The following is a 13,446-nucleotide window of genomic DNA, read 5'->3' on the forward strand; positions in this document are numbered from 1 at the left end:
GGTGAAAAGATTTTTACATTTTAAATTATACAATTCAAAATTCAAATGCTAAAATGTTTGGACAAAGAAAACAAGCAGGCTGCAATAATTCCTTTAAATTAAATAAAACAATTCATTAGAAGTTAAATGTTAATGTTTTTAAAGAGAAACAAAAAAACTAATTTAAAATAAAAAAAAAAAAAAACCCACAAGAGAACCCAAATGCTAAAAATGCATTCTTTATTAAGAAATTGGTGAGCGCGAGCGATAAATCGATATATTCACAAGGCATTCATTCATGGTTCATGGTAAGAGCTTGCATTACAGATACGGACAACATAACCAACTCAAAACCGAACATACAAAAGAAACGACTCGAGCAAAAACGCACAAAAAATTAAAACCTATCAGACTAGCACAGCCAACCACTGATAAACCAGTAAAAACAGGAAAATACACAGAAGAGCCCATTACACCCACAACAACAGTTTGCTTATTCAACAAAAAAGCACCATATTTAATAGATCTTTGCAAACAATACATGGAACTCAGAAACTTTGATTCCTCAAGCATGTCAGATAGAAAGAAAGAAAAAAAAAAAAAAACATGCAAGAAAAAAAACAAAAAACAAAAACACACAAACAAAAACTTCAACAGAACCAACAAACTCAAAATGGAATCACATCACACCTCTTGGTCCGGAATCAAGCATCTCATTGCAGGCATAGAAAAGAAGGTTAAGTTTAAACTGAACCAGGATCATCAGACCATTGGTTTCAACCAGTGCTTTATACCCTATTTATCTCAGAAAGGCAGTTTCAGATGCAACATTAGAGGAGAGCCTCTCAGGCTTCAGTAATAGGTGAAACAATGTAATAACTCCCACCACATCAAGCATTCTACCTTTTTCAGCAACATCTCCCACACTTTAAGATGGGAGTTAAAAATGGTGAAATACAGAAAAGCCTGAAACATGTGGCGGTATGAGGAGCTTATGAATGAAGATGTTATGAGATGGTCATATGAGTAAGTATTATTTATTTGCCATCTAACATGGACTAAGGTCTGTATTCACAGCTTGGCTTCTAGAGCCAAGTGTCCAGCAGAAACTATTATTTATTGCCTGGCTTGACCTGAGGCAGGGTAAAAAAGTAGACTGTGGCTGGAATCAGAGATACTGCAAATCTGGAATTACAAACTGACATGGCCTTATAAGAGCATCCAATAGGGTTCGAACACCAGAGAACTTCTGATATGTTGTTCTAGCAAAACTATTTACTATTTTCTGTAAAGGGCGAACAGGAATTGTACTTCGACATGGCAGCACTGAGTAATGTCCAGCTCCATCTCTGATTACTCTATAAAATTCCTGAAGTCACAAAAATACCATGCTAAGTGCAGACAGTCTGGGGTTCTAAGTGCAACTTTTATTGGGGTGGGGTTATATCCACTGAACTACATTTCCCATGACCACCCATTTAAGTGCCTCTTTGTAGTTTGGTGGATGAATGTGTTTCACTGACAGTTTTAAATGACAAATGAGGAAAACACAAACAAACAACTTAAGAAAAGAAAATGATTTTATTTCTGAATGAATGAAGTAAAACAAAAGCCCATGATTTTATGTAATATGTATTTTCCATGCTTATTAAAAATCAATATATTTTTGCATAAATAAATAAAAATAATGTACAAAGGGGTTCTCCACAAACATTTGGAAGATGTTTTCTCCCATTCTCTCCCATTCTTCTCATTTGGCATTGATGATGAAACTAGTAAAATCTGCAGCCTTCCACCCCAGGGCTTATAACACGTAGAGACAACAGTGTTTCTATTGTATATCTATATATATATACCTATATATAAATGCAAATCTCTCTTGTTCAGAAAATTAAAAGTTAAAAATAAAAAAAATAAAAAATACATTGCAGCGTGTGGGTATATACAGAATATATGAGACAGAAATAAAAAAAGTCGAAAAACCACAGAAGTTAAAAAGAAAGCGTGCACAACATTAGACAAAAATGACAACCATATAACCGACAAGGTTTTTCCTAAAGGCTCTCTGGTGACTCCGAGGTGAGAAGGACCCTGTATATTCCCATGAAAGCGGCCTTCAGCCTTTAGTCCCGAGCTAGAGTCTGAAATCCTCCTAGTCAAAGTAGCCAAGAATTCTAAAGGCTGAAAACTCTAGAACTTCCATGACCAAAAATTTTAGAAGCCCTCTGACTGAGAATTCTAGAACACATCTGATCAAGAATTCCAGAGGCTGTGAATTCTAAAAACTCCTGTAGCTGCTAATTTCACAGGCCACGGATTCTAGAACTTTACTTAAAAGATCTTGATGCATGATAAAGAGTTTTATAGCCTCCATTATAATTCTAGTTTAAGTCCAGCTGACTGTAGGATGCTTGCAGATGGCTGTGGAGCAGATGCATTGAAGGCTTTCTAGAACCAGAGAGAGCGAGCAAAAGAAGCAGCAGCAGATCCATTTGGCTCTTGACTTTCTAGCCTAGCACTCAGAATGAAAAGCTGGGTTTCACAACCTGTGCAGACCAGCTGAAGGTTTGGAGGACCACTAGCAGCCACTATAGGCCTTGGTCAAGTCACATACAAGATGGAAAGAAAGAGAGAGACAAAGAGAGGGAGAGAGAATTCATGTCAACTCACCCAGTTTGAACAGTATAAGACCCGTCATGCTTATGCATGTCAATGATGATTAAGAGCTTGAGTCACTGTGATCTGCATGCCTCAAGCTGGATGAGATCTTCCTAAAGTTGTCTAAAGGACAGAGCGTAATCCAAACAGCCAATACACGCGTGGTGATTCTGTTGTGGGTTACCACAAGAGGGAGCTACAATAACAAGAGTATAATAAATAGCACATCCATAGACCCAAGTTAAGCTTGGTACTGCTTTGTAACAACATAAATTATATGGCAAGTTCTAACTGTGATGACCTCCAGTAACACAACTTAAGCTGGTAAGGTAAAAGACACTAAATATCTCTTCATAGTTTTGGCCTCATCACTTGACCTTTGGCATGTTAATGAAAAGATTCTCATGACATTGAACTGAGTGAAGATCATGCACTTTTGATGATACTGGGCACAACACAAGACCACACACTTAAACATAGGATATAGGTAAACCTCTCTCACAGCTTCTCTCAAAGATCTAGCTCCGAATACACAAGGTAGCCTCCGTGACACAGGCCGAACAGCTACAACCATGCAGAAAGGAGCAAACAGCAACAATTGGACATCTAAAGCACCATAAGGAACCAGATTGACAGAACTCATTTAAAAAAAAAAAAAAAAAAAAAAAAAAAAAAAAAGACTTTCAAAATAGCTGTGCTTATTCAACCTCTGTGCCAAAACACGCTTTGACTTTAAAAAGGGATGAGTGTCCCAGAGGCTCGAGAGATCACCATGGAAACCCAGGTTCATGAGCGTACACGCACAGAGACCAAGGCTGATTCTTTCTCTTACATGTCTGCCGACAGCAAATCAACACCTTTCCTCACTGCAAAATACTAATTAATGACGTCACAGGACACTACTGTGCGCTTTCATTATGATGCCTCATGGTGCAGCACAAGTGGGACACATCAGTCAGAGCAGTCACAAAGTAATTCGCACACAAAATGAGTGCCATGTTTCACTGTGTTACACAGGAGAGATGACTGCATAGGTCAGAACAGAGGGGGAGCTGTAAACTCTACAGGGTGAGGCTGCCTCAGCATACTCATAAAACAAGTACTGGGGTTCACAGATTAGAATGATGCAGTTAAAGGGAGTCTCAAAGTGAGTGTGCGCAAGCGTCAGGGTGGCCTAAGAGTGGCTAGTGACAGAAAAAAGGTGACATCAGCTTAAAGAAAACACAAGGTTTTTCCCAAGCTGCTGCTTCAGCACCTGCCCATTGTCTTCTAGTGTGTTTCAAGCAAAGTCCTTATAAGTCTGTCCATTCTGCAATTCATAGGCAAAGTAGTTTCCTGTCATACAAGATCAGATTCCCATGTCTTTGAACGAAGAAAGACCTATAAATCCAAATCAAATTTATTTATTTATTAATAGTTCTGGCTGTTATAAATGCTTTTCCGCTTGTGGCTTTTCCATTCATTTTTCAACAACAGAAAGGTCTCCTCCTCCTTTACAATGTTTTTGGTTTCAAGTTAACATAACAGTTCTTTTCTAAGTAATGTGAAACCTAAAATTACTGTGGAAATTGACTATGCTACAGACGTCGCAAAGAGAGAAAAAAAAAAGTGAATATTCCGTTAATCCCTTAAATTCTAAGGGTGTCCTAAGTGTATGGGCTTTATACCAGAAATTGACAGGACAGACATCCTTTCCCAAATGAACAACTCATATCAGTTTGTTTACTATGCTTACTAAAAATATTGTAATTATTTACCCTCTACAGTTTTCGGACTTGTGACTGGGCAATTGTATCAAGTCTGAAAATCCACTGGGGAAAAAAAGTATGTAGCATGACATTGTTAACAAGTCTAAGAGCCATACATCTAGAATTCTGTTTATTTCGTAGTCTAATTATTGAATAATTCAAAGTGGTTAGCGGATAAAAAGCTTCAGAATAAAACGCCTGGAGTTTAAAGGGTTTAGCTGCTTCCCTACTGCATTACAATTGTCTGCAGGTGCAGAGTTGCCTTGTACAGTCCACAGATCACCGAAGGGATGGAGGGTGAGCTGCTTAAACCACCACTGTGCTGTTTGTTCATCTGAATGCCTGTCACGCTCCCTCTCCCTCTGCTACATTTTAGAAATCGTCCGGGTTGCTGCAGTTGCTCATCATAAAGTGTATCATAAAACCACTGTGTGGTTTGAAACATTCACTATTCAAAAAGGACCATATGCAACCATACAACCTTCTGATGATCCAAGTATGGACCAGGACAGTGGTGAAGCAGTTGGGGAAACACCTCAGTACATAAAGCTCTTTCTTGTTCCACACACAATGTATGCATGTGCGTGTCTGACATTTCCCTATCCATGCCTGAATGGTCTGTTGCCACCCTGCCTCCTTCTCTTCTTTCTCTCTTTCCTCCAGGGAGACTGATAAAGGGGTGAGAGGAGCTAATTAAAGAGGCATCAAAGCATCACCTAGACGGCAGAAGCACACAGCCTGATACAGTAAAGAGCAAAAGCTGGAGACTGGCCACATTGGCACACAGTAGAGCAGCCACCTGATTGGCACGCCATTATGCTTATAAGAGACAAAGAAAGAAGGCGAGAAGAAAAGGAAAACAAAGACATGCTTTCATGTGGACGTTAGAGACCTGTTCCACACGGGCACTGGAACAAAAACATATTCTTTGCCAACGTGTTCCATGACAATGCTCATATTTAGTGGATATCTGCCTTACTCAAGAGGAAAACAAACCCTGGCATATACATTTTCCTTATCAAAAACTGCTGTATCAAATTTTAGCCACTCAATTTTGGGAATAATATTGGTACAAACTACACTTCACATTCCTCGGCATCCAGAAAGAATATTTTAACATGGCTATGAGCCATGAAAAGGGGGTGTGAAGAGATGACATATGTTCACATGAAATTGAAATCACAACTTCTGTTATTTTGGCAACTCAAACTAAAGCAGATTTCAAGCCATTGTAGCATTTTAAAAAAGCATGGCTTCCAAATCCATCACTAGGAGACAAAGTAAACCAACCAAAAAAAGAAGAAAGTATTTAACAGCTCTGACCTCTCTAAACTCTTTGTAGTAGGGTGAGTAGCAAATATGGTGCGCTAGTTAGCAGAGAAGTCTATGGCAGAGGAGTATAGACATGTTTAGTTTTCGCTTCACAGCAAGCAGCATGTGTGTTTACAAGGACGTTGTACAAGCTGTTAAAATGTCAGGAAGAAAGTGAAGAAGCATAGAGCTCATTGTCTTGTCTGCACAGAAGAGTAGGTGACTGCCACCATTTCTGATACAGCATCCTCCTACTACAACACATGAGAAAATGGGATAGACAGGTGGTTTATAGGGTTTAGGTTAACCAAAAGGTGAGGTCATCAGTAACCTTTTCACTTTAATAAAAAAAAAAAAAAAAAAATCTGTAGATTACTAACCACACATTTCAAATGGGCAGAGACCAGCTCAGTGTGATTTGATGTAACTAATCATACACAATTAAAGTGCTCGTAGGTGCTGTACACCTCAGCTACTGATAACAAATGTTTAAATTTCCCTTGTTTTGGACGTGAAAACAAAACAACTCCATGTATGATTAATTTGAGAATGCTATGCAATAGGTAACAGGTAATGTCTGTAATTCACCTACTAAGTTGGTCAGGGAGCGCATCCTGCCAATCAGTCCACACCCAAATAAGCAGTGCTTAGAGGCATCTTAGTAACTACAATCTTAAAAATAAAAGGCGTCAAAAGGGTTATTCTGAGCTATGCCATGATGAACCTTTCAATGGATGGCTCTTGAAAGATCTAGATTTTTATAAATGAGAATTGTGAAGAACCTTTTTAAAGTTCAACCTCAACACAATGTACATGTTCTATACCATTTAGAAGATTCTTCTAAAACTATACACCCAAGCCAAGAACCACTTGGGAACATTTATTTTTTAAAAAGTGTCCTTTTCTACATTTTGAAAAGGAACTTTTTCCATCTGAACTCAACACATGACGTGTGTGGATTTACGCATCATTATCATTAGACGGTTTTGAACAGCTCAAACAGGTAGTTTTTGCTATCGATCTATGTAAATGACCTCTGTTCTGATTGGCTACCCTGTATTAAGCCTCATTCATACATACCCTGGGCTGCAACACTGCTTTTAACTTCAACCAAAACCACAGAATGGGTGGGGCTAAACTGCTGCTGGCTGAAAAGATGGCTATATGTAAATGCAAAAGTTTGTGTGGCCTCACAAAAACAACATTTTCAAAAACAGGCTGTTTATGCAGCTTCATTTCCATACATGGATTGTATGGCTTAGGTATGTTTTGAAACATTAACATACGACATCAAACTTTTTTTACTCAAAAATATAGTTTTCCATGACACAGACCCTTTAAGAATGTAAAAAAAACAAAACTTAACTTTAGTCTTTTCTGCCAAGATGACTCTGAACCTGATTCTGAAATGACTGATTTACCTAAAGACAGTCTCTCTGAATCCATAAAGTTATCATGTGAAATATAAAACATGTCAAAACTTATAACTTCCCTTGGCATTAGACAGACAAAAATGAGAAACAATGAAACATGAGTAACAGGCTATGTTAACACCCTGTTGTGGTGTGTGTGGGTGTGTGTAAGAGAATGCAATTTCAGACGATGAGGTGAGCATTCATGACAGAAATACACCCTTGCTTCCCCCGTACTCCTCCCTTATGCATTTCTCTCTCTTGCTTTTCTCTGTCCACTTCCCTCTCTCCTCCTCTGGCTCCCTGAATTTGGTGGTGGTTGGTTTTCCTCGTCTCTCCTCTCACTTGCTCACTCAGTGGGTTTTTTGCCATCCTGTTTGGCACTCCACTGCACATGCTATTACATGAACTGCATCTGCACCAAAGAAAGAAAGACAAGAAACCAGATTAAAACCAGAACAGTTGAAAGGTAACATCTACAAAATCCCTAAAATATTTATTTAAGTACGTTCAGGAGTTCTGAATCTGCTATCAGTATGAAATTGTAACATGGATCTCAAAGTGGAGTGATGGTGGAAGGGAAATTGATTCCAGCATGCATTCATAACTTATTCACAGGAGTTGTTTTTGATCTGATTTAATTTTTTCTAGTTGTACATTATCTACAGTAGGTCGTTCTGTTGGTGCACACTGAGAGATTAGGTTAAAATAGATCTGTTTACATGTAGCGTAGTTCAAAAACATCCAATAAAAAATTTATAATAATAAAAAATGTATAATAAATAAATAAATTAATTAAAAAAATAATAAAAGCTTTCATTTTCAGCAGTGCTAGCATTTCTGGGTTAAGCATTTCACAGCCCCATAAGCATTCTAAGGAATCCCCACTGGTAGTGTTATTCTAAAAGCACATCACAGAATAACTGAAGAAAACAATAAAAATGACAAAAGTATATAGTGACGAGTTATCATTAAATATTTTTAAGAGAAAAACTAGCTTCTAAAAGCAAGTTTAACCATAAATTTCTGTTTTGAAAGTTTGATCAGACGCTGGAGGTTTGGGAGTTTTCTCAGTGGTGTGAAATGTAGTCCTTAATCAGGCTACAGAGAGAGGGCAGAAAAAGTTTAAGATTAATTGCTAGAGGGGATTTAGAAACACCATCATGGCAGGTAAGGTGTGCATATGCAAGCGTTGGTGAAGAAAACCACAGATATTTAGCATTTGTTTGACCTGCATTTAAATAGACAGTTCAAAGACTAGATGTTCAATGTTTTACCTTATTAAATGTCTTATTTTGTAAATACACACTCATTCTGAAGTTAATGAAATCTGAAACTCATTGAACAAGAACTGAATGCTTGTGCCCACTGCATCCACAAATTCAAGTCAGAACTATACACAAAAAAACTCATTCACAGTGGAAACGTACTGTGGTTGAAAGAGGCAAACTTTCAGACTATTTACTAAAATAATAGACACTGAGGTCCCAAGATCAATAAACAAAAGGACCAGATTAATACCAGTGTAAAGTTCAAAAGCCAATGTGGTACAGAGTGTATTAGTGCTCAAGGCAGGGGTAAACTGCACACCTGTGAAGGTAACATCAGCACTAAAAGGTGGTAAAGTGATAACACAGTGATAAACATGCGCCCGTCCCAATTTTTGGAATTTATTGCAGGTATCAATCAATCAGCATACTGTAAACATCAGACATCAAACATCAGTAGTATTCCTATTCTTAATTCCACAGCATAAAGTAAATTAATAATTACTAGGTGTGCCTTTGTATGTGAGGACTTGTATAAATAGATTACTGGATTTAAGGACAGGCTTTCTTTTTTGCATATGTGTGTGGGTCTAAAATATTCTGTATTACTTTGGTTGTTTATTCTGTGCACATACTTGAGCCCCAGGAATTGGAGCGAATGGGTTGGTGGGTCTGAGAACAGGCTGGTTGTACATCATGGGCTGGGGGGTCATGACTGGAACCCCTCCCATCTGTCCCATCTGAGGAGGGACCTGCCAACAAATGTGTGAAATATCAAATTGTTTAGGTTTAACAAGAAAAAGGTTTAAAATGTTACTGCCTGCATTATCAGTGTTTTGCTAAAATTAGCAAATTTGCTGACAATAGATATAGGTGACTCTGGGGTAAAGTCAACCTCAAAAAATTTCCTTTCGTTTTTTGACCTTGTTAGTTCACATCTCTGCTCATATTAGGCACAATTCAACTTGCAATATCTTTAATCTTTAAAGCTTCCAAATTTTGATTACATCACTATAGAAAATACCCCCCCCCCCACATCTACAATTGAGGCAGCTCTGAGAGCTTCCCTCATACCATATTTGTCAAAAATATGACCCAGTATGAAAGGAAAGTGTGCTATGACTTCATAATGTTATATATATTCTGTGAGCATAATGTAATTGCCTTTTCTGAGTTGTAAAGAAAACACCTGAGGATTGTCTATGCACTAGGACATTTTTCTGTCCATTGTTTTCATTTGTAAGTATTCAGTATATACACACACGTTCATACACACAACCTGAGCACTTTATAAGGAACAATTGCACAAAAAAAAAAAAGAACAAATGCATTCATTCATGTGATGATCAAAAAAGTGCAGTGCTTAAAAACTCATGCAGATATGGAGCAGCACCTTCAGGTAATATTCACATGACCCCTCAGAAGCTCAGAAGACCAAGAAAGTGATCTCAGTAATTTTGACATGATTGTTGGTGCCAGACAGGCTGGTGTAAATATTTCTATAGCTGTGTGTGTGTGTGTGTGTGTGTAAGTAAGTCCCAGGAGGTCAGTGCGCACGCACACACACACACACACACACACACACACACACACACACACACACACACACACACACACACACAGTTTATAGAGTTTACTCAGAAAGATGCAATAAAGAAAAAACATCCTGACAGAAAGGCTACAGTAACCAAGATAACCACTCCGTATAACTGTGTTGAGCAGAAAAGCATCTCTGAATACTCCTCAAGGCGAACGGGCTACAACAGCAGAAGACCACATCAGGCACCAGCTCTGCCATTGAAGAACAGAAAGCTCAGACAGTAGAAAACTGGAGCCTTGTCTGATGAAGCACACTGATAGTAGGATCAGAATTTGGCACCAGCATCATGAATCCATGAACCCATCCAGCCTTCTGTCAACAGTGCAGGCTGGTGGAGGTGGTGTAATGCGAAAAAAGTTTTACTCTGGGCCTGTTAATACCAATCATCACTGGAATGACACTGCGTATTTGAGTATTGCTGATATGTGCATCCCTTCATGGCCACAATTTTCCTTCTAATGTCTTCTAATAACTACTTCCAGCATGATAATGCACCATGTCACACAGCAAAAAGTTGTCTCAAAACTGGTATCATGAACATTACAAAAGAGTTCAAAGTTCTTCAGTGGCCTTCAGTGCCCAGTTCTGAATGAAACAGAACACCTTCGGGATGTGGTAGAACTTGAGTTTCAGAGCATAAAAGTGCAACTGAAATATCTGCATGATGCAATCATGTTAAAACTGACCAGAAACCCAAAGGAATGTTTTCCTATGTATTAGGGAATCCATGCCACAAAGAACTGAGGCAATTTTTCAAGAGCAAAGTGAAGCTTATTAGTGATCCTAATAAAATGCTTGTGAGTGTATATAGAGCCTGCTATCCCACTAGTAGATGTGCATTCATGTACTTGTCTTAATGTTTGGCTGCAAACTGTGATATATTAATCTATTGAATATAACTTGGTCTTAATTCTAATTAGGCACTTAAAAGGTTCAATAAATATGACTAAGGACAAGTCTTTCTTTGATTAAAAAATGTACACATCTAAAGATGTACATAATAAGCCTGTATTATGTCAGCCTTTCTAAAATGATGCACCACTATACTATAATAGACTGTAACAATGAGCAATTGTGATTAATGTGTTAGTTGCCATTATGCAACTCTAGTTCTGTGTGTATGTGTGTGAATGTTGACCGTCTGGGCAGTTGATCGTACTCACCATCCCATACACAGGCACTTGAGGTGTGGTCATGGGGAAGGCCATGGGAGCCGGGGCCTGCTGAACATGACAGAATGGAATGAACGAATGATTGAACTAACTGAACTTGTACATTATGAGCACTGCATTCCAAACAAAGTTATTTTAACTCAGTAGTGTTATAGCCATTTCTTCACAGGGCCACCACTGTGTCATTACTGGTTCTGCATGCATATGGAAACGTTATGGAAAGCTTCCTCTCATCAGTGATGCTCTTACGGCCAGCCTCGGTCCAGCCATGTGTTCTCAACACAGACTAAAGCACTAATGGAACTGGATAAGTATTATCAGAGGAGGGTCTTTAATGTAATTTGTAAGTCGTCTGGCCAATCTGTATAAGCCAAAGTTTAAACCCAATATCCTGGTTATCAGTGTTATTAGTAATGCAGTACAATTTTTAAAAATTAACATCTTTTCATAACTAAGATTTCAGCTATTGAGATATAATACTATTTCTGCAGTGCACAAACATTTTCAGTATGTTTGACTTTGCTGTCAGTTGAGCTGTTCTCTAGTACCAAATCAGTGGTCAGATTCTCTCCCAATAACATTAAAACAGCACAGATTTGTCACTATTAGCGTGAGATGGATTGGAACAGTGACCAGCTAACTTGGCTCTAACCCTGGATTTTCCACCTCACAGCAGTGAATCATTTTTTCAGCCAGACATAGAACTTTGGCAAAGTCATGATGCTGCTCCAGGTCAGACTAAATGTGGGATTTCGCATCATAAACAGCCCTTGGACAAATCAGGGCAGTGTTTTTCACCAATCTGGGATTGCCTCATAGCAGGGGACTTCTCTAGTCCATTTTTTTTAACATTTGAAAACAAACTGCTTGACAACTACTCATTACACCTTTCATCATAAAGGTCATGCTATCATGTGAATACAGACAAACACTAACCAGAATCTAAACCTGGGTTAACAGAGAACAGGGATGTAAAACATGGCATGTGTCAGGTTTTGTGGAGTTGAGACAGTTAGGACAGTGACAGGCAGCTCCAAGTTCAGCCTGTTGAACTACACAAGCATTATTGTCAGATTAGTAAAAACCAAAGACAATACATTTTACGTCACTAAAATAACAGAACCTCCTCAGGTAAAACTAATCCAGCTCAAATAAAGCTTAAACACGACTCAAGTGACAAAGCAATGACCATCATTAACCATAACTTTAGATGAATTAAGGTGCCCAGTAGGGAAAAATGCTTTGACATACCAGCCTTTTATAGAAACTAGAAATACTGTCTTTTTTACATCTATTCTGGACAGAACTTTTGCATATCACAAAGCTTCAAAGTCACAAGCTCACACTGTAGGCCCACTATTCTGTGCAGCAAGGATTGATTGTGAAGTGATTGTGAGGCTGCGGTTTAAAAGGAGTGAAAGCGAGCAGGACAGAAGCAGTGCAGTGCAAATGCAGGTGTTAGAGAGAACACACCAACAACAGAGATGCAGAAACACATCCAACGTGTACAGCAATATCAACACACGGACATTCTACTGCATCTACAGTGCATGAGAAAGGACAGAAGAGCATGGTGAAGTCCACAGGACTGAATGTAGAACAGCTTTAATTAAACAAATCAACAGTGTATTTCTGTGTGGAAGACAGAAAAAGGAGGGGGGAAAGTCAACTGCTCACATCAGGTTCAGGCAGGTTCATGTTTTTTGTCCCCCATATGTGCTCTCTCTCACATAGCCCACCACCCATTTTTACATATACCCCTGCCTTAGCTTTTCACCTTACTTCGTTCTTCCTCCCTAGGCCTATGATAATTCACATTTTACTCTAACAAATATGAGCTTCCATGATAAACTTGTGTCATCACATGAAGGGCTGCAATGACTGAATGGATTAAATCACCTTGAGTGCAGTGCTTAAGTGATCTAATTAGACTGGCAAGAACAGTTTAATACTCAGTGTCTTACTTTTTACTTGCAATGGCTAAAAAAAAAAGTGATGCTTTCTCTGCCATAATTACATGCTTGATCAAGTTCTCCTACATTCATTTGTGCATTTGTTTGATGTCATGTCCGAACTAATGTTAAGTTTTCAGAGCATTCTCAGTTTTCAATCGCATCAGTATGAAGTGTCCTAATGACAAATATGGAACTTAATTTAAGAATGAAAAATACTTTCCGATAGCGTTTTCCACATGTACCAGCGGTCTTACAGCGGGGCACACCACTGCTTTATGCGTAAAACTGGAGTAGGACTGGAGTTTCAGACAGTGGATCGGAGTGCAGAGCACAGATGTATACA

General features: G+C 38.5%; 1 protein-coding gene across 6 annotated transcripts in view; it reads right to left on the bottom strand.

Annotated features, from left to right (window-relative positions):
• Positions 1-202: 202 nt before the first annotated feature.
• The window catches only part of si:ch211-200p22.4 (phosphatidylinositol-binding clathrin assembly protein), a 72,021-nt gene continuing 58,777 nt past the window's right edge, over positions 203-13,446 (bottom strand). For 4 of the 6 annotated variants that reach the window (XM_037546346.1, XM_037546336.1, XM_017710270.1 and 1 more), the window contains 3 exons: positions 11,140-11,199; positions 9,012-9,128; positions 203-7,523 (listed from right to left, as the gene is read on the bottom strand). In XM_037546346.1, the coding sequence (XP_037402243.1) occupies positions 7,509-7,523; positions 9,012-9,128; positions 11,140-11,199 (192 nt within the window). In that variant the 3' untranslated portion in view covers positions 203-7,508. The remainder of the gene's footprint in view (positions 7,524-9,011; positions 9,129-11,139; positions 11,200-13,446) is intronic. The other 2 variants (XM_017710269.1, XM_017710271.1) reach the window with 1 other exon arrangement.

This window comes from Pygocentrus nattereri, chromosome 2, assembly GCF_015220715.1.
Source record: "Pygocentrus nattereri isolate fPygNat1 chromosome 2, fPygNat1.pri, whole genome shotgun sequence".
Taxonomy (NCBI): Eukaryota; Metazoa; Chordata; class Actinopteri; order Characiformes; family Serrasalmidae; genus Pygocentrus; species Pygocentrus nattereri.